General features: G+C 40.7%; 2 protein-coding genes across 12 annotated transcripts in view; one reads left to right on the forward strand and one right to left on the reverse strand.

Moving 5' to 3' along the window:
* The window catches only part of HOOK3 (hook microtubule tethering protein 3), a 104,596-nt gene extending 92,873 nt beyond the window's left edge, over positions 1-11,723 (reverse strand). For both annotated transcript variants that reach the window (XM_057303337.1, XM_026485726.4), the window contains exons 1-2: positions 11,443-11,723; positions 3,327-3,412 (exon numbers count right to left, since the gene is read on the reverse strand). In XM_057303337.1, coding sequence (XP_057159320.1) covers positions 3,327-3,412; positions 11,443-11,499 — 143 coding nt within the window. In that variant the 5' untranslated portion in view covers positions 11,500-11,723. The remainder of the gene's footprint in view (positions 1-3,326; positions 3,413-11,442) is intronic.
* Positions 11,724-11,903: 180 nt separating this feature from the next.
* The window catches only part of RNF170 (ring finger protein 170), a 38,670-nt gene continuing 29,986 nt past the window's right edge, over positions 11,904-20,587 (forward strand). Inside the window, exons 1-4 of one of the 10 annotated variants that reach the window (XM_044379288.3) lie at positions 11,921-12,135; positions 17,807-17,882; positions 18,033-18,103; positions 18,546-18,689. In XM_044379288.3, coding sequence (XP_044235223.1) covers positions 18,553-18,689 — 137 coding nt within the window. In that variant the 5' untranslated portion in view covers positions 11,921-12,135; positions 17,807-17,882; positions 18,033-18,103; positions 18,546-18,552. Of the gene's footprint in view, positions 12,136-12,208; positions 12,462-16,401; positions 16,421-17,806; positions 17,883-18,032; positions 18,104-18,545; positions 18,690-19,457; positions 19,536-20,587 lie in introns of those variants that run through there. The other 9 variants (XM_044379289.3, XM_026485730.4, XM_044379290.3 and 6 more) reach the window with 9 other exon arrangements.

Raw genomic sequence — 20,587 nt, forward strand, 5'->3', positions numbered from 1 at the left:
AATCATCAACATTTGGTTTTCTCTACTATTTTGAGTCTATCCATTTGTCTCTATCTCCTTTACTACCTCCTAATCCAAAGTACCATAATCTCCTTTCTGATTTACTACAAATTTCTTTCCAATTGATCATCCCTCATCATTATGGCCTCTTCTAATTCATTTTACACCTGCAGCCAGAATATTTTCAAAATGCAAATCAAACTGGAATCTAAATAAAAACTTAAAAAAAAAAAAAAGAAAAAGAAAACTGGTGCGGCCACTGTGGAAAACAGTATGGAGGTTCCTCAAAAAGTTAAAAATAGAACTACCCTATGGCCCAGCAATTGCACTACTGGGTATTTAATTCAAAGAACACAAAAATACTAATTCAAAGGGATACATGTACCCCAGTTGCTTAACAGCATTATCTACAATAGCCAAATTATGGAAACAGCCCAAATGTCTATCAACTGATGAATGGATAAAGAAGATGTGGTGTGTGTACACACACACACACACACACACACACACACACACAAATGGAATGTTACTCAGCGATCAAAAAAGAATGAAATCTTGCCATTTTAACAACATGGAGTACTATGCTAAGCAAAATAAGTTAGAGGAAGACAAATACCATATGATTTCAGTCACATGTGGAATTTAAAAAACAAAACAAAGGGATAAAAAAGAGAGAGGCAAAGGAAGAAACAGACTCTTAACTGTAAAGAACAAACTGATGGTTACCAGAAGGGTTAAATAGGTGATGGGGATTAAGGAGGGCACTTGTTGTGATGAGCACCAGGTATTGTATGGAAGTGCTGACTCACTGCATTGTACACCTGAAACTAATATTACACTATATGTTAACTGGAATTTAAATAAAAACTTAAAAAAAATGTAAATCTGACCTTGTTAACCCTTCCTGCCTCCACACCTCCCAAATTGCTTCTCATATCCCTTGGAATAAAGATACAAGGCCCTACATGGTCTGGCAACACCTCTTGCCATTCTCATTTTGTAACATGCTCCCTCTCTCTGCTTTAGTCACTCAAACCCTCTCTCTTTCTGTGGTGGTGTTCACCATACTCCATCAGCTGGTATGGCCTCATCTGTGTATGGTCTTCTATATGCTAAGAAATCTGTTACCAATCATCTTTCAGATTTAATTTATTTTCTCAGGTAAAATGTTTGTGACTTCCTTAAATTAAGTATGTCTCTTTACAAACGTTCCTAACATTGTGTATTTCAGCCCTGTGGCACTGGTTGTAATAGCAATTTTGTTTTCATAGTTATTTAAAAATCTGTTTTTCCCAAGGTTATATATTCTCTGAAGGCAACTGACCTGTGAGTTGTGGCTCACCCCTGTATCACCAGCGCTGGACACAAAGTAGCCAATCAATAAATATCAAAGGGACAAGGAGGAACGGAACTTCCTTGAAGTTGTACATATTATACAGTTATTAAAAAGAGATAATATGCAACAATATGAATGAATCTCAGACATTATGTTGAGTGAAAGGAGTCAGACACAAAAGAATACACACTGTATGATTCCCTTTATAAGATGTCCAAAAACAGAAAAAACTACTTACTGGCCCAGAAGTCAGAATCATGGTTATCATTGCGGAAGGGGTATTGATCAGAGATGGTCATGAGGGAACCACCTGGGGCTAGATGGGTGTATGTTTCAATCTGGGTGGTGGTCACACAGATGTGTATAAATAAATATACGACATACGTACACACACACATTTCATCACTTTTTTTGGTATACTTTTCTGTATATGTTTTACCATAACAAAAGGAAAAAAGGAAGACATCTTGGGGGAAAAAGTAAAAAACTAAGTACTGATGAGAAATATGCCTAAAAGACCTTGGTAAATTAACTACTTTGCAGAACATAATGTATGCCATGATTTTGATTTGGTAAAACAATATACACATACAGTTCTTCTAGTTTCTGCAAATGACAGAAATCCTACCCTAACTAAGCAAAACATTCATTTACTGACACATACCTGGAAAGCTTACTTAGCTTCAGTGAAACTCTCGAGACCATTCAAAGACTAAAAATTATTAGGGCACCACTCAGAGGTGACCATGAAAATCACAGGATCACTGTTCTCAGAGTGCTAGAACCAAGCCTGACCAAGTTTCAAATGAGTCTTTTCAAGTACCATCAAAAAGTCTGTGCACCTTTGTATCTGTTACAGAAGAGAGCAACAGCAAGCTAGTTTCAACCATCAGTCCCTAGCTCTACAGACACACAGATTCTCTGAAATGTAGGCATCTGAACTGCTTTTCAGATGGGCAACTCTATATAGCTTACTGCAAAGTGAACAACATCAAGAATTCATTTACTGTTGATATTGATTCTTAACAAAACTGTAGGAAATCCCATCTAATCATATGCAAATCTTCCAGTATCAAAGGCCTACAGGTGGTCAGTGCTTCAAAAGACAAAAGTATAACCTAAGTCACATCAAGCCTAATGATTTCTTAAATTTATAAGTAATGTTTTATTTGAAAATTCCAAGATCAAGTCGGAGGTAGCCATACAACATCAATTTTACAACCTCTATTTTTTCAAGTACTTAGAAGAATTAGGTATGTTTCCTATATCCCAAACAAGTATGTCATTCTTTTAATCATTTGGTAGACATGAGTATCCATCATGCAGGCTGAATCATGACAAACTGATGATATTTAACCATTTGTGACCTACAAAGGGCATTTTCATATGATTCAGCCAAAAACCAAACCTTGTGCTAGGACACAAGAGTGAACAAAACAAATTCCTTGCCTGTGTGGATCTTACACTATGTGTGTATATACATGGGTGGCAGGGAGAGCAGTACAAATGAATATACAGTATATAAGATGGTGTTAAATACCTCAAAGAAGAACATAAAAGGTTAAAAGGGCTACAGCAGAGCATAGGGGGAATGGTTGTCACTTATTTTATGGAGTGGTCAGGGAAGGCCTCACTGATAACATTTGAGCAAAATTCTAAAGAAAGAGGGAGTAAGCCTCTAGATTCTTCTACAATGAGAAAATCTTATCACTAACATGAAAATTTCTGCCAAGCTTACGCTGAAACACACAAGAACAAATAATTCTGCTAAAATCAATGGAGTGTTCTAACAATTATGGCCCTAATTAAACTTTCAGACAATCTGCACCTACACAAGTACATGCCATCAAAATTATAACTGACATTTATAGCTCTTATTCTACATGCCACACACATTTCATGTAAACATCTTATTTTTTTGTCCATGTTTTCAATCTAATAAATATTCACATATAAGAATCCACAAAAAGACAAAGCAATTTATTCTTACATTTTTTGAAGAACCTGGGCCATCACAACCCCATTCGTTAAATCTTCTACGGTCTGGCATGGCGCATCCACATTAAATGTCTGGATCTGGGGGAAAAAAGGGGGGGTTAGGGGTTAGATTCCATGGTTAACTGTACAGGAGATTTCTTAGGCTTCTTATTGTGATTATCTCATCTTGAGAGTTGGAATAAATTTTAAAAAGCAGTAGAGTTGGAAAATTTTTCCCTTATGGGAAATTTTCTACAGGTTCTCATTGTCATTTTTTCCCTTAGGTAGAAAAGAAATTGTGGTGGACACCTGGTGACATCCCAGCATCCATTCTCCTCACAGATGACCACTCTAAGCAAGTCATGGTACCTTCATCCACTCTACCAGTGACTAACTTAGGATTCACAGGGCAAAGACAATTTGAACCAAAGAGTTGCAGGGAGATGCTTGAACTTGAGTTTCTAGGAAAGAAAAGCCAATCTCCTCTTGCTGTGAACAAGTATGTTGCCTCAACTGTCACGCAGTCATCTTAGGGCTCTTAATGGAATACAGTTTAAGATGAGGCCAATGCAGTGTACGACAGAGAAGAGGGATACAAAGAACTAGGTCCTTGAGGCCAAAACTGAGCCACTGAATTTAAAAAAAAAATGTGAAGCCTATTATGTGAGATAGATGTGTTTAAGGCTGGCCAGGTTGAGACTTTTTACTCAAAACCAAAACTTCTTTTTTTTATGATTTTTTATTTATTTGACAGAGATAGAGACAGCCAGCGAGAAAGGGATCACAAGCAGGGGGAGTGGGAGAGGAAGAAGCAGGCTCCCAGTGGAGGAGCCTGATGTGGGACTCGATCCCAGAATGCTGGGATCACGCCCTGAGCGGAAGGCAGATGCTTAACGATTGAGACACCCAGGCGCCTCAAAACCAAAACATCTTTATACAGATGTAGAAGTTATATTCACTATAATTAAGGTTAGATATTCAATTTTGATTCTAAATGTATTCTGAATTAGATCTAACTTTGCAAAAAACAAAAAACCAACGACTAACTCTGTACTGGTAAGCATGACATGGCCGAGAAATAAAAATTATTTCCATGGGTAAGATAATACAGCTGAGCCAAAAATTATTATACCCAGTAGTGCAACCAAGACTCAGAAGGATATAAACCACTGAGAAAAGACATGTGGCCAAGCTCTCCCACAGTTTATAGGTTAACAAAATGAAAGAGTATGACAGGATGTGCAGACAGCAACACAAAGATTAGAAGTGAGAGCGGGATGCAGTCTAGGAATGAAAAACAGCTTAGCATGGGATGGGGGGTGGGAATAGGAAGAGCTGGAACAGGGAAAAGAATACAATGGTGAAAGATGGGGGCACTATTGTGCAAAACCTCATAAGCCATGTTAGGACTTTATTCTAAAAGCAATGTGGTGAGGGGGGCAGTAAGCAAAGGACTCCAAGCTGGACACTGAGGCCATGAGATTTGCACTGTATAAAGATCATCCTGGCTGCAGTATGAAGAAAGGACTGAAGGGGAAGAGGCACAGAGACCTATTTTAGTAGGTTTACATTATTAACACAGATGAGGTCAAACTAAGTAGAGACAATGGAAATACTGGGAATAACACTCAGGTCTTCTCATGTTTTTATTTATTGGGTTACATACTCAGAAGTGAAATTACTGGGTCAAAGGATGCACGTTTTAAGGTTTTTGATAAATACAAAGTATGCATATTTAAAGGTTTTGATAAATTAATTCTAGTAATTCTGTTCTAGTAATTTTCTCACTTTGTAACAGTAGGTGTCTACTTCTCAGTACTGTATCATTTATCAAATCTCAAAAAAAAAAAAAAAAAAAAGCTACTGACAAATGCAGTCAGCAGCTGCTTTATATTTCCTATACCAGAAAGTCTTGTGGGTAGTGATGGTTATGGTGGTGGAATTATCTTAAAGATCACATAGCAAGTGGTTTTTACCTAGGTATCCATTTGGGAGAGTAATGAAAAGAAGCCATTCCCTGACACTAACCTCACATACAGTAAAGGTTCAATAAATAATTACTAAATGAATAAACGAACAAATAAATATCTGCAGGAACTGAAATTAAATTTTATTCTATACTATGTCCAGCTGCCTCGTCAATAGTAATGTGGTAACAACAACATAGTTTAAAAAGAAATAAACACCTGCTTTCATTTTATAGTTGATAAATCAATCTCTCTCTCTCTCTCTCTCTCTCAGGTTTAGAATGAAAAAGAGGCAATAGTGAGGGCCACATCTCATTTATCTCTTTACCACTAGTCTTAGCACAATGTCTGACACAAAATAAGCCCTAAGTGAGTATGTTTTGAATGTAATGAACTAATTCTATCCCAGCTTTGCTCCTAATTTGCTGTGTGAACCTGGGTGTACCACTTTACCTCTCTTAAGAGTTTTTTAATCTACCAATTGGGAAAAATGCATTATGGAGAGGTGTTTTGCTAAAAGAATAAATGAGAAAATGAATGTACATTAGGTACTCTGAAAGGTCTAAAGCAGTGGTTCCCAAACCTGGTGTACATCAGAATTATCTGGGAAGTTGAAGAAGGCTGAGAATCAACAAGCTCATCAAATAATTCTTATGTGGTGGGACACTGGTTGGAACCCTCAGATCCAAAGCAGATTAGAAAACGGTCTCTGGCCAATTAGAAGAAAAAAACTCAATAAAGCAAGTAATTCTTCAATAATGTAATAATTTACTACTAAAATTCTGTTTCTCTCTTGGGACTTAGAAAAAAACGATCTTCATTCTGATTTCTAAAATGTGGCTTCTGAACAATTACTTTCTCTGTACTGGCTCGTAAAGTAAATAAATACTTGATCATGAAGGATACATGTAACAAGCAAAGCAGGTCCTAAAGAAAATCTAGCTTTATGGAGTTTCCTTTGGGGATGATAAAACTGTTTTTGGAATTAGTGGTGATGGTTGAACAACCTTGTGATCATACTACAAACCACTGGACTGTACACTTCAAAAGAATGAATTTTGGGGCACCTGGGTGGCTCAGTCGGTTAAGCATCAGCCCTTGGTTCAAGTCATGATCCCAGGGTCCTGGGATCGAGCCCCACAACAGGTTCCCTGCTCATCAGGGAAGCTCCCACTCCCTGCTCCCTGCTCCTTGTGTGCCCACCCGCAATCTCTGTCAAATAAATAAACAAAATCCTTAAAAAAGAAAAAAAGAATTCTAAAGAAAAAATTTTTTAAAAATGAATTTTATGGGATGTGAATTATATTTTAATTTTAAAAATCTATCATCTACCAGTTCTCATCAACTCTGAGTTAATATCTACAGGATGTGTCGGGACAGCAGTAGGGTAAAATTTAAAGATAATTACACCTAAGTGCATTAAGTTGTGAAATTCTACCTAAAAGATTATAACCTCTCTTTCAATCCCAAGAAGCTCTATCAACATCACCCAACCACCATCTCACCCTCCCCACAAAAGCATGAGGAAAGTAAAGCATGAGATCACCTGGAATTAGTATCTCCACAACAGCAGTTCTCAACCAGGGGTGATTTTGCTTCCTATGAGACATTTTTTGTTTTAACACATAGGTGTGTGCTATTGGCATCTAGTAGGTAGAGGCCAAGGATGCTACTTTTAAATGTCCTCAAATGCACTGTCACAAAGAATTCTCCAACCCCAAATGTCAATAATGCTAAAATTAAAAATCCCTGCTCTAGAGCAGTGGTTCTCAAGGTATATGGTCCCCCGGCCACTAACAATAGCATCACCTGGAAACTTGTTAGGAATCAGAACCTCAGGCTGCAGCCCAGACCTACTGAATTACAAACTCTGGACATGGGGCCCAGCAATCAGTGTTTTAATGAGTCCTCTAACAATGCTAATCAATACCAAAGCATAAGAACCACTTGAATGAATGCAACTGAAACGCAGAGATAAAGTCATACTTACCTAAGGTCACCCACACTTAGTATGAAATAAAAATAGGATTTGAACCCAGGTAGTCTAATGTCAGAACCTATGCTCTCATCTACCATTTTATATTCACCCTCAATTTTTAAAAAAGAAAGAAAAATAATGTTTTTAAAAAATATGCTTTAACTTTTGTACACTGATTATTCTTCCATCACAGAACAAAAATTGTTGGTACAATGGAGTTAGGCAGAGAGAATGGAATGTGGAAGATACCATCACAAAAATGATACCTTCCCCAAGTCTATACACTAGTATACATTTTATTGACTGCTAACTAAGTAATATGAAAATTACAAGGATATGCTAGTGTTGCTGGGTTTCCAGAAGAAACATATTTAGCCTATATGACGATTCTTTTCCCACTTAACTTCTTGCCATTAACTGGTAGCATTCCACATTCTTTCTGGTTTTTTAGTCTCTAAAACCTAGGAAAGAACAATCTTTTCATGTAAAGTTCAAGAAATTAGGCTTGACAGGTGTAATACGCAGGGCAGATTTCTTTAACAGGTAAGAATACAATTTGACTCAAAGGGTGGGGAGAGGAGGTAGCGTGGAAAATTTCAAGCACATCCTGTTGAACTTGCTTGCTGCATAAACTCTGATTTGGAATTTAAGCTTAAGGTGTTTTCCACTGGTAGGATACTCTCTCTTTTCCTAAGTATTCTTCTTTCAAAAAAAATTTGGAACATTTGATTCTTGGGTTAGTAGCCTCTCTGATAGAATAGCAATTTATCCGGCATTTAAGGTAATTCGATGTCCACAGAAATGAATTCTGGATAGGTGACTAATAGTCATCCCTTTTAAGTGCCTGAGGTTTTATTATTTTAACTATTTCTAGTGGAAGAACTTCTAAAGTGCGGTATCTACCTCCAATCTAGTACTAAATGCTATATAGTGAAAATAAGCTTTTGATATTAAAGATCATAGTTATGATCTTCAATAATTGAGCATGGAAGTTCTTGAATTCTGTAAGGCTGTCAGCTCAAAGAATGAATCACATAGGCCTGAGTTTTCAGTTCTTGGATCTTCTAGGTCACTGGCAGCTGTCTGTACCTTGCCGAGTGTTGCAGTTACCTCCTAACCTTCTGTGTGCACAGAACCCACACGACCAATGTGGCTGTAAGTTTATGTAGAGTAAATTAGTCCAAATGGGAGTCTTGTCTTTTCTTAAGTAGGCTCCATGCCAACTGTAGGAGTGGAACACACGACCCTGAGATTGAGAATCACATGTTCTACTGACTGAGCCAGCCAGGTGTGCCAATAGGAGTCTTGTCTTTGGAGTTTATTGCATACATTTTTTCCCTTACACTTGGTTTTGGAATTGTTTTCAGATAAGCTGGCCTCAGATATGAGGGGAACTACTAGACTAAACGTACACTTCTAGCTACCTCATTTTCTGCATAAACATTTATTCTGCTTTGGGGCGCCTGGGTGGCACAGTGGTTAAGCGTCTGCCTTCGGCTCAGGGCGTGATCCCAGCGTTATGGGATCGAGCCCCACATCAGGCTCTTCTGCTGTGAGCCTGCTTCTTCCTCTCCCACTCCCCCTACTTGTGTTCCCTCTCTCGCTGGCTGTCTCTATCTCTGTCAAATAAACAAATAAAATCTTTAAAAAAAAAAAACAAAAAACATTTATTCTGCTTTTTATAATGACAACTTAGAGAAGCCAGCATTTAAACTCTATTTTGAAACATTTCAATGCACAAGTTTTAAAATGTTTCCAATCTTAGAATTGTACATCTTTGTGTAGACTCTGCCCTCCAGTTGTTACTGAAAATCTGTAATCTTACTTTCTCCAGAAATTTTCCTTGATGAGCCTTCCAGTGACATTTCAAAAATCCTTTTCTACAACACCATATTCCCTGACCTCTCTCCATATCTGATAACCTGGATTTTCTGTTTTCTTGACATTTACCAGATTCTAAATAGATGCTCTCATACTGTGTGCTTCTCTTGATATCCCTTCAAACTTCCCTCTAAGACTCTTCCTCTAATTTTTTTTTAAAGATTATTTATTTATTTGACAGAAGAAGAGATAGCCAGTGAGAGAGGGAACACAAGCAGGGGGAGTGGGAGAGGAAGAAGCAGGCTCCCAGTGGAGCAGGGAGCCCGATACAGGGCTCCATCCCAGGACTCTGGGATCACGCCCTGAGCCAAAGGCAGACGCCTAACGACTGAGCCACCCAGGAGCCCCTGATTAGCATTTCTCACTCAAATAACTGCAATGATCACTATCTTTTTGCAGATGCCCTTGTAAATACACCTGTTTTCAAAACTTGTCTTCCTAGACTTCAAAGAATGTAGCCTTACTTCAGATTCAGTTAGCGTCCTCATCTTTGCCCTCTTGCCTTTTTCTAGCATTGAGGGAAGAACTTACTTGTACACTCAAGAAGGCACACCTTAAGATCCTTAATCTTCTGTTTACAACCTCTGCCAAATCTATTCCTTCCACAGTATCAAGAATGTAGTCATTCTTTTCCTTTATCTCTCCCCTGCCTTGGCCACATTATGCAGTTTAGCAGTTTTTCTCTTCTCTAAAATACAGTAGTGAAACCCATCTTCTCATCTGAAGTTGGAACCCACTACATTTGTAAGCTGTATGTTAACTATAACATTATTGCAAAAAACAAAAAACACCTTGAAATCCCATGAATAGCCTAACAAAGTTACAGAATATATCAAGCCCTACCAGTGTATATATTGTTTCAGAAAACATAATTGGCTCCTGACACAGAACACATTATGAAAATCTCAGAGTAGGGGCGCCTGGATGGCTCAGTCGGTTAAGCATCTGCCTTCTGCTCAGGTCATGATCTCAGGGTCCTTGGGATCCAGTCCCGTGTGGAACCCCCTATGGGGCTCCCAGCTCAGCAGGGGAGTCAGCTTCTCCCTCTCCCTCTGCCCCCGCTAGTGCTCGCTCTCTTGCTCCTCAAATAAATAAAATCTTAAAGAAAAGAAAATCTCAGAGTATTTACACTACCTCTGTTACAACCTACCCAAGGCAATGCTTCTTTAACCTTTCCATGTAAGTGCCCCCACACAGGAAAGTGACATCTATATTTCAGGGATCTGAACTTGTAACTCAAGGCACCACTGAACAGAATTTCTTTGACATCTGTATCTTACCTCTAACATTAACCCAAATGCTGTGGTCACCTCAATAAATATATTAGTGTCTTATTCTAGAAATGACATTTAACTCCCAGAGAAAGCACTAGGTTTATCCCGTGGCTCTGCAGACCTCTATACATACAAACACCCCCCGCTCCCCCCATAAAAACTGACACCAAAGTTTGTGAAACACACAGCCTGGGTTTTAGGTCCGGTTCTTGAAGAGGCTGCTAAAGGCACAATTGTTAGCATTAAAACTAAACAGATATTTACTTTAAAACATGACAATTTTAATAGGTGTTTAATAATTTAAGATTTGAAGCCTATAACGTCGCCCCAAAATGTCAAGTTCCATTACTGATTCCCACATATATTCCAGATTTGTTTTTATATTTATACCTTTAGTAAGTATCTCCACACCACTTACTTTCTAATCTCTGAAGTCGCATTTCAAATACCGACTCTGGGTGCCTTTTCGTATTTTTCCTACCCTCCCTTTCAAAGTACTTTTCTCTTCCAGTGGGCCCGGCTCATCCCTCAAGGGGCTACCCTCGGTCCTCCGTGAACGCTACAACAAAGGGGAGGAACGTCGTAACCAGGGGTCCCGAGTGCCTCTACCGGCTGTGCCGGACGCAGAGACAGCCAACGCTTGGGTGTCCCTGGCAGCGCGCGAGAGAAGCGCCAGAGCCCCATCAGCTGCAAACAACAACAATCCTAATCACAGTGCCGCCTGCACCCCATCATTAGCCTCCACCGGGCCGGTTTCCACTCGGAGAGCAGCCAACACGTCAAGCCCGGCAAGTTTCCCTCGGACTCCGGGCTGAGCCCCCAGCGCCGGGCCGCTCCCCGCCGCCCCCCGCCCGGCCGGGCCGCCGGGTAGACGCGGCCCGCACCGGCGTCCCCCGGCTCCGCCCGCCCCAGGCCCCGGATGTGACGGCACCGCCGCCCTCGGCGCTCGCCCCCCGCGACAAGTGTGGGGGATCCCGGAAAGGAGGCTGGGGGAGGGGGTCTTCCCCCGACCCGCCAGTCATCACATACCCAAGTGAGAAGGCTCTCGCACAGCTCCACCCGCTCCACCGACTCCACGTTGAACATCTTCCCCAGCTGGGGCTTGGCAGCGCCTCCCCACCTCACCAGAAACCGCTGCCGTTCGGTCTGGGGCTGCGTCGGAGGGTCCGGGCAGTTGACCTGGCCTCTGGCCCACCTTCTCCTCGGGCCCGGGCCGCCGACTACCGCCCCGGCGCTGCCAGCGGCTCTCGCACCGTCACCCCCGCTGCCCCTCCTTCTCCTTTCACTCGGGACCGCGCGCCCGCCGCGCGCGCCCCCGGCCACGCCCGCAGCCTCGCGTCCCCGCCTCCAGCCCCCCACACCCCTCCTCCGGAGAGCGCCGGCCCTGGCCAAAGCCGCGGCCGACGAGCCACTGCGCACAATCGCGCTCCGGCCGGCCCGCCTCCCTGCCGCCGCCGCGCGCGCCCCGACGCCGGCCCGCTGCGTGTCGCCTCGCGCACGCGCCCGGCCCTGGCGGCGGCGGCGGCGGCGGCGGCGGGTCCTCCTCGCCTGTCCGCTCGCACTCTCACGGAAGCTCGGCAGTGCGCGTGCGCCTGTGTCCGCTCTCCAAATTAAAAAAGGGACAGCTAGTGGTTGCCCGGGAGGGGTGGCGGGGGCCGTGCCCGGAAATAATCTCTATTCTCAGTCACCGGGAATTGGCGAGGTATCCTCTGCGGTGGAGAGGTACGCGCCCCCTCCCCCTCCCAGCGGCCGGGCCGCGGCCGGCCACGCCCACCCGGATTCGGGCTCGCGGGAGCGGCCGGCAGGGCTCCGGCGTGGGCGGGACTGCCCCCGGGGTCGCCTTCGGGCTTCGGGGCGGGGGGGGGGGGGGAGATGCTGACTTGGACCCCGGAGCTCCGCCTTCGTTCAGACAGCCCGGGGCTAAGCTCCAGAGTCGCCCGGCTCCCGCCCGGAATTCCGGAGACGGTGGAAGGGCCGACGTGGCGGGCGTCTCGTGGTTCTAGGTGCTTGGCCGGGGAGGAGAGCCGGCCGTTCCTTCCTGGGTCGCGGTGAGCCTCGACTCCCTGAAAAGTTCGGCTACTTAAGTAGGGAGAGGGTGTGCGCCAGTTGTTAGTCCGTGAAGACCTCGTTAGTTCTAGGGCCTGTTTCTCCTAGTGCAGATCTAGGAGTTGGCCTTCTTGTTTAATGGCTTGGTGGATGGTCTGCCAGCGAGCCCACCCACCTTTTTAGAGGCGTGGATTCCTGCAGAGATACCAATATATTTTTATGCGGTATAACGTACGCAGAGAAGTGCATACAACGTACGTGGTTAAAGAAAAATAATAGTAAACACCCAGATAAAAACAAAACACTGCCCATACCTCAGGAGTTCTACCCACACCTAGTGTTCCTTCCTGAAAACAATTGCCTCCCTAGACTGACTTTTATGATACTTCACTGCTTTTACTTATAGCTTTACTGTGTATGCATGCCTAAACAATATAGTTTTACTTTGCTTGTTTTTGAACTTTTATGAATGCAATCAGTGTATTTTGTGGTTTTGAATTTATAGTAAATTTGTGTATACCTATAGGTAATTTTTATTGCTCTCTAGTATTCCACTGTATGATTATAACAGCGTATCCATTCTGTTCATGGACATTTTGTTGTCCCAGTTTGGGGCTACTAAAAGCAGTGCTCTAAGTATTCTTACACCTGGATACTAGCGCAAATGTGTAGGGGGTTTCTTTAGGATATGTACTCCTAGGAATCCTGGGAGAATCGTTGAGTCATAGGGTATACATAACTACCAGGTAATGTCAGACTTATTTGGAGTGCAGCAAACTTAACTTCCTAGAGCACACCTTTACTTTGGTTTGCGAGTTCCTGGAGCCCCCATTTTCCCATTAGGAGTAGGTTTTGTCATTGAACATTCAGAATTGGAGTGAGTTTTTAATGATGCCTTACAGAGTACCAATTAACAGTTCACATTTGATGAATTTATCATTTTGTAAATGTAAGAAAAAAATCTTACCTAAAGTCTTCTCAATGGTCTTTAAAAAAAATGTATTCCTCCTTCCACCAAGGGCAGAGAAATCTTTAGAAATGATAAATGTGTCTTACCTGCCTTTGTTTCCTTTGTTGGTGCCTCAGGATCGCTGTCAAACCAGAGTTCCTACATTCCATACTAGGTTGTTTCTGTAGAATTCCTAGCACTTTAATGACCATTACCCTTATTAGGCACGTAAAATCAGTAAGTATATGTTACATTGACTTAAGCCTGACTCACCTGCAACTTGTCTTTGAAAGTGGAGAACAAGATGCTAGTCTTTTCTGGAGGGACTGTGGTGTAGTGAACACCTTCACTCCAGCTGCTCAGGTTTTCAAGGCTTTGACACAAATGACCTAAGCCTCCTTTTTCAGTCTTGACTGCTCACCCACAATGCATTTATGTATGATACTGCAGTGTTCTTGAGATTTCATTTGTGGCTCCAATTACCCTCAATGAAGGAAATTATATTAAAAGCTTCTTGGATGTAATTGCGGAAGTCATGTGGCCGTCATGTTTCTACGTGAACTTTGGTAAAAAGACTGAGTTTCTCCTTTGGAAGTTACAAAATTTCCTATATTTCCCTTATTCTTAATAATTTTTTTTCTGAAAGTTTTGGAAAAGACCAAGGAGAGAGGTGAGTGCAACTTGTCTTAGCTGTTTCCTTACTCTGGTTAGTTGGAGACTGGTTCTCATCTATAGCTGTTTATCAGACTGATTTATTTATTTTTATAGCTGTTTATCAGATTTAAATAAATATGGTAGCGTCCTGCGTGGCAATGTTCCCAAGTTTATGCTGTCTTCCCAGGGAATACATACTTAGAGCTTTGATTAAAAGAGAATTTCAGATGCAACATAGTGCAGCTATGGGGAAGGCACGGCTAAGTTTTATAGTGGTTCTTGACAGTTGTTAATAATAGTAATCAAGGGGTGCCTGGCTGGCTCAGTTGGTTGGGTATGTGACTCTTGATCTTGGGTTGTAAGTTTGAGGCCCATGTTGGGTGTAAAGATTACTTTAAAAAATAAAATCTATAAAAAAATCAGTAATCAAAATATTATGGCTTCCATTTACTGAGAGCCTATATGGTGGTCCAGGCAATATGCTGAATTCTCTACCTTCATTATTTCGTTATAAACTCCATAAAACAAAGAATTACACTTTTTTTTTGGTCAAACAAGTGGGCATTTGAGGGGCACCTGGCTGGCTCAGTAGGTAGAGTATGCGACTCTTTTTTTTTTTTTTTTAAAGATTTTATTTATTTATTCGACAGAGACAGAGACAGCCAGCGAGAGAGGGAACACAAGCAGGGGGAGTGGGAGAGGAAGAAGCAGGCTCATAGCGGAGGAGCCTGATGTGGGGCTCGATCCCAGAAAGATGGGATCACGCCCTGAGCCGAAGGCAGACGCTTAACCGCTGTGCCACCCAGGCGCCCCAAGTATGCGACTCTTGATCTCAGTGTTGTGAGTTCAAGCCCGTGTTGGGTGTGGAGATTACTTAAAAGTGGGCATTTGGTGTGGTTAAAATTAATTTTATGTATTTTACGTATGAGGAAGCTGAGGTGTAAACTTTACATTAGTACAGTTGTGTGACTCCAAAGCTTACACTTCTTTGACATTAAGCTACTCCTCAATAAGAGCTAGTTAATCGGTAGCAAAACCAAAGCTAGAAACCAGTTCCTCTTCAGGCTTCTATCAATTAGACCACGATTTCCAAGATCTATGGTGTTTTCCGTGAATCCCAAATAGTAAAAATAAAGTCCTGGTAACTCTTATTTTCATATTGGTAATGGGGGAAGGAACTTAAAAAATCCTCAAGCCCAGTTTTTACATTTTGCAGAAAATGAAAGGTCCTTAGAGATTAAGTGAGAACACAGTTGTGGTAGTAGAACTGGAACTAGAATCTGGGCTGTTAATGTCCAAGCAGGCTTGAGTTGAGAGCCTGTGCTATTGGGCAAAACCAGCAGCACAGTTCTGGTCTAGACAAGACCTGACTGTGTAAAGCGCAAGTTGGAGAACTGAAGTTCAGATTGGAAAGACTGACTTTTCAAGATTGAGGTATTAGTCATGTCCTCAAGTAGAAAACTTTCTGTCGTTTATCCTCTGTAATCTTAGATCAGTATCTTACCCCATTTTTGAGCTATTAATTCCTACAGTTCCATTTTAAAATTACGATTATAAGAAAAACTGCTAGTGGAAGTTGAGCTATTGGCAGCCCCCAAGAGGATCAGCCATTAGTAGTTCTCCCTGTGAGATCTCTGGGTTTAGCTGGGCTTTCCATGTGACAGGAAAATGCAGTTAACCTCTCTGTTCCTCTCAGAAATTTATCAGCAGGGGCGCCTGGGTGGCTCAATCGTTAAGTGTCTGCCTTCAGCTCAGGGCATGATCCTGGCGTTCTGGGATCAAGCCCGGCATCAGGCTCCTCCTCTGGGAGCCTGCTTCTTCCTCTCCCACTCCCCGTGCTTGTGTTCCCTCTCTGGCTGGTTGTCTCTCTGTCAAATAAATAAATAAAATCTTTTAAAAAAAAAAATTTATCAGCAGCCTCTTCCCCTCCTCCCCTCTCTCAGCCCAAACACTTTCTTTGGGGATACCAGCATTTGTGGAAGTGAAAAATAACTCTTCATTTCAATAATATTGGAAACTTCTGCTATAAAATGATGCAAATAACATTATATGGTTCTGCAATACTTAGAGCATCTTGGATCTCTGAGCTCTTGGAACTGTGCTTGAAACAATATCTATCATAAGCAATATCTTATTTGCAAAGAAGTTTAATATACAGTGGAATGAAAAAACAATTTGTACAGTGGAATTCAGTCATGTCACCATTGGTTACACATGGAAGGACACAAACAAATGTAACCCACTAAAAAAAAAATACAAAGGAGCCTGGGGGAGAAAAAATAACTATCCCTCTACCCTATTAGGTTCTTGGCTGAGACGTCCCTGTAATAGAAGACATTAACAAGAAAAAAAAAGAAGGTGAATAATTTGTATACTTCCTGTGTACATGGGAGTTACCCAGGAAAACTGAGTAACTCCAGAATGGCCCAGGTGGTCACATTAAATACCACCTTTGCTAAAGACAAAAGAAAGATGTTGGGGGGGAGGACCCAGTTATGGGAGGTTACCAGGAAAAGCACAGTAAACAAGGGTAAAGTTGTTATGCAGATTTAAGTCTGTGCCTTCTCCATTCGTAACAGGCTCTAGGGATTTAGTCCTCCTCTTCTGGTATAGAGAGGGAAATACCTTTACAAATGGAGATTTCCCTTGTAAATGTCTCTTTTACAGAAGGGTAACTTCTACTTGGGTTTCAGAACTTTTCCTTTGCTCTTTTGAAAAAAGATAACCTAAAGTAATTCTTAAAACAGAGAGTCATTATTTGGGGGTAACAGATTCTCCCCTTCAGTAGTAAACTGCCTAAATTTATATCATTGGGAAGAATCGTTTCAACTCTGTGAAGTAATTAGATTCAGTAGAGACTGGAAATCTTGAGACAAGGGGATAACATTTTGGCTGTCTTTTGTGCAGCTGCAAGTAGTTCTCACTGCCCTTAGGACTTTTTGACACAGCTGTACAAAGCATCTCTAATTTTAAAAGAGAAACCTGGGGCTCCTGGCTGGCTTAGTCATTGGAGCTTAAAACTCTTGATCTTGGGGTTGTGGGTTCAAGCCCCATGTTGGGTTTAGAGATTACTTAAAATCTTTTTAAAAAAATAAAAAGAGGAAACCTGGTAAAATAAACATCTAAATTTACTACATGGCCCACCCCTAGATTATTTGACACTGTTTGTTCAGTTTCAGTTGGCAGTTCATTTGACTGTTCTTTTGAATGAAAAGAATGAACTTAGAGCTGCTTCTCTGAGTTTCGTGGTGTGTGGCCTTCATAATGGTCATTTAAAACCTATGATTAGAAAGTTCCTGATACATTAGGCTATTACTATGTGTAAAGATGGAAATTGGCTTTGATCTGTTTGTTTGCTTAGGTTTCTTCCATAAGGTAATTTCCTTATTAGCAGCCAATTCAGATTCTTTCAAAGGTGTTAGACTTTCACAAAGTTTCCTCTTAACAGAGACTGGCTAGGTTAATGAATAAAACTTTTCAGTGCAATAAGTTACATAGATACAAATTTTATTTTAATTATGAATAGTCATGTATGTTTAAGTATTTCCTTTATTTTCCTTTAGGTGTCTTATGAGGCTAAATCTTTCTGTTTTGCAATATAAAAATATGAATTATCTGTGATACTTGGACTCTGATGTGGTTGGGTTATTTCCCTTCATACCTATAGAAATTAGGTATTACCATTTTTCTCAAGCTTAGTGTATGGGAAGGAGAGTTTCATATCCTCCCTTTTCTCTTCATAAGGAAATGCAGCCTCAGAGTGATTCCATATTCCAGGCAGTTCAAAGAATTCTGAACCATAAGCTGAGCTTAGTTCCAGGTGAGGCTAATAGTTTTTCAAGCACCAGAATTTTCATTAATTCAACTAATCTTAGATATAAATGTCCTATAGCCTAAATGTCTTTTACTTTTCAAATTACTAACGTTATAAATAAGGTAAGTCACTCATATTTAAACATATATTTATTAGGTCCTACCGTGTGCAGAGCACTACACAGGAATATTTACAGAAGAAGAAAATACATTCCCTATCCATACATGGTACGTTCTAGGACATATTCAGTGCTGTGAGGGTGAAGAGGGATCTGATTTACTGGGAGAATTGATTTAGTATACAAGAATGAGAAGAGCAGTTGGCCATGAGGAATGCCTTTTTTCCCTTAAGATTAAAGGAACAGAGCTTGAAGAAGAAAGGGTATTTTTCAAAAATTTGTTTTCAAAAAATGTAAATAGATGATAAATTAGAGTAATTGTTTACCTTAAAGGAGATAAAATTTTGTACTCCTCAAAATAATGTGTCTGGCAAATTTTAAAGAACTCGTTAATGGGAGAATCCCCACTAGAATTGTACTTAATGCAACTTTCCTTAAGTGGGTTCTTTAAAAAATAATATACATTAGAACTCAGTTATATTTATGTGGTTTTGATTAGTATATCTTATTTTCACTGTGTCATTTGTAACTTTTGTTTCTTTATCTTTTAGACTTGGAATGGCCAAATATCAAGGTGAAGTTCAAAGTTTGAAATTGGATGATGATTCAGTCATAGAAGGAGTAAGTGACCAAGTACTTGTGGCAGTTGTGGTCAGTTTCGCTTTGATTGCTACCCTGGTATATGCACTTTTCAGGTGAGACTAAAGGACAAAAGAATTGAAATAATGTATATTTGCAAGGGCCACTGCTTTCTGACTGCTTCTAGTAATTTTTAATACTTCATTTAAAAAAGTGAGTAATAGAGCTCAGTAATTGTGATGTGGAAATGTTGGGGTTTGGAACTGACAGCCAAGAAAGAATTCTTGAGATAATCTTTAGTGCAAAAAAGAGGTTTTATTAAAGAATGGGGACAGGATCTGTGGACAGAAGGAGCTGCACTGAGGTTGTGACGGGTGACTGATTATATACTTTCAGGTTGGGAGGGGGTTAGGAATAGCATAAGTCTCTAAATAATTTTTTTTTTTAAGATTTATTTGTTTTAGAGAAAGGGGTAGGGTGGGGAATAGCAGGTGGAGGAGAGAAGCAGAATCCTTGCTGAGTGCAGAGCCTTACGTGGGGCTCAGTGACCCGAACCGAAACCAAGAGTGGATGCTTAACTGACTGAGCCACCCAGACACTCCTCTAAAGAATTTTGGAAGGAAGAGTTCCAGGAGCTTGAGGGGGCTAGCTATTGTTAGGAAAAGGTCATTTATTACTCTCTAATAAAATGTTAGCGTGAGACCCTTTAGATGTATATCAGTGGGCCATATGCATGGAGGATGATTGCTAACATTTCTTGGGGTGGGGGGGGGTAGAGATAAAGGAAGTTTCCAAAGGAATTTTTATATGTTAAAGTAGACTTAACAGGACCCTGTGAGGTCAGGATAATGTTAAGCTAAGATTGCCTTTTGCCCTTAGCGAAGTGTCAACATTGAGGCAGCTGAGCTCCTAGAGGAAAGGTCACTCTACCTGTTTCAAGGACTTGTCAATGAGCTGTGGCAGTATAATTTTTTCTTTTGCCTTTGTTTCTCACATCAATTGTATATTTACTAAGGTATTTTATTTTTCACTAGGCTCTAAGTGCTACCATATATTGTTCCTGTGATCAGCTGTCTTATGAGATAAAACTTAAATACCGTATTTTGAATAAAATATTAATATTTTCTATGGAAGTATCATTGTTTAAAAATGTAATTTTCATAATTGAATCCCTCAATTTGTAAGTGATATAAATAATAAGTACAAGATGTTTTCACTCTTTAAGTAGAAAAACAGGCAAAAAAAAAGTTGGACAGTATGGAGGGAATTAAGATTCAAGTTAAAATTACTGTTATAGAATCAGGTATAATTCTTAAAGGCTTCAGGTGTTTATCATTACACAGAGACTAGGATATAAACTAGGAATTTAAGTGTTAACACATGGAGATAAATAAAATCATGTATATGTATGTATCATTGAAAACAAGTAGAAAAAAGTATACAATAGAAAAAAGATTAATTTTAAAAATTACAAATCAGTGAGTTTGCTGTAAAATTATAGGAAAGATTTTTAAACATCAAGTTTCTTAGATATGATACAAAATGTGAGCAACAAAAGAAAAAACAGATAAACTGGACTTCATCAAAATTCCCAACTTGCATGCTTCTCATCAAGAAAATGAGAAACACCTGGGTGGTTTAGTTGGTTAAGCATCTGTCCTCAGCTCAGGTCATGATGTCAGGGTCCTGGGAACGAGCCTCACATTGGGCTCCCTGCTCAGCAGGGAGTCTGTTTCTCCCTCTCCCTCTGCCTCTCCCCCTGCTTGTGTGCGTACCATGCGTGCTCTCTGTCAAATAAATAATCTTTAAAAAAAGAAAGAAAGAAAATGAAAAGGTAACCTGTAGAATGGGAGAAAATATTTCAAATCATATATCTATACAGCACTTGTTTTTTGTTTTAGGTTTAAGTAGGTTCCATGCCCAGCATGGAGCCCAGCTTGGGGCTTGAACTCATGACCCTGAGATCAAGACCTGAGCTGAGATCGGGTTGGACACTTAACCGACTAAGCCACCT

The sequence above is a fragment of the Ursus arctos genome, unplaced genomic scaffold (genome assembly GCF_023065955.2).
Source record: "Ursus arctos isolate Adak ecotype North America unplaced genomic scaffold, UrsArc2.0 scaffold_27, whole genome shotgun sequence".
Classification (NCBI taxonomy): Eukaryota; Metazoa; Chordata; class Mammalia; order Carnivora; family Ursidae; genus Ursus; species Ursus arctos.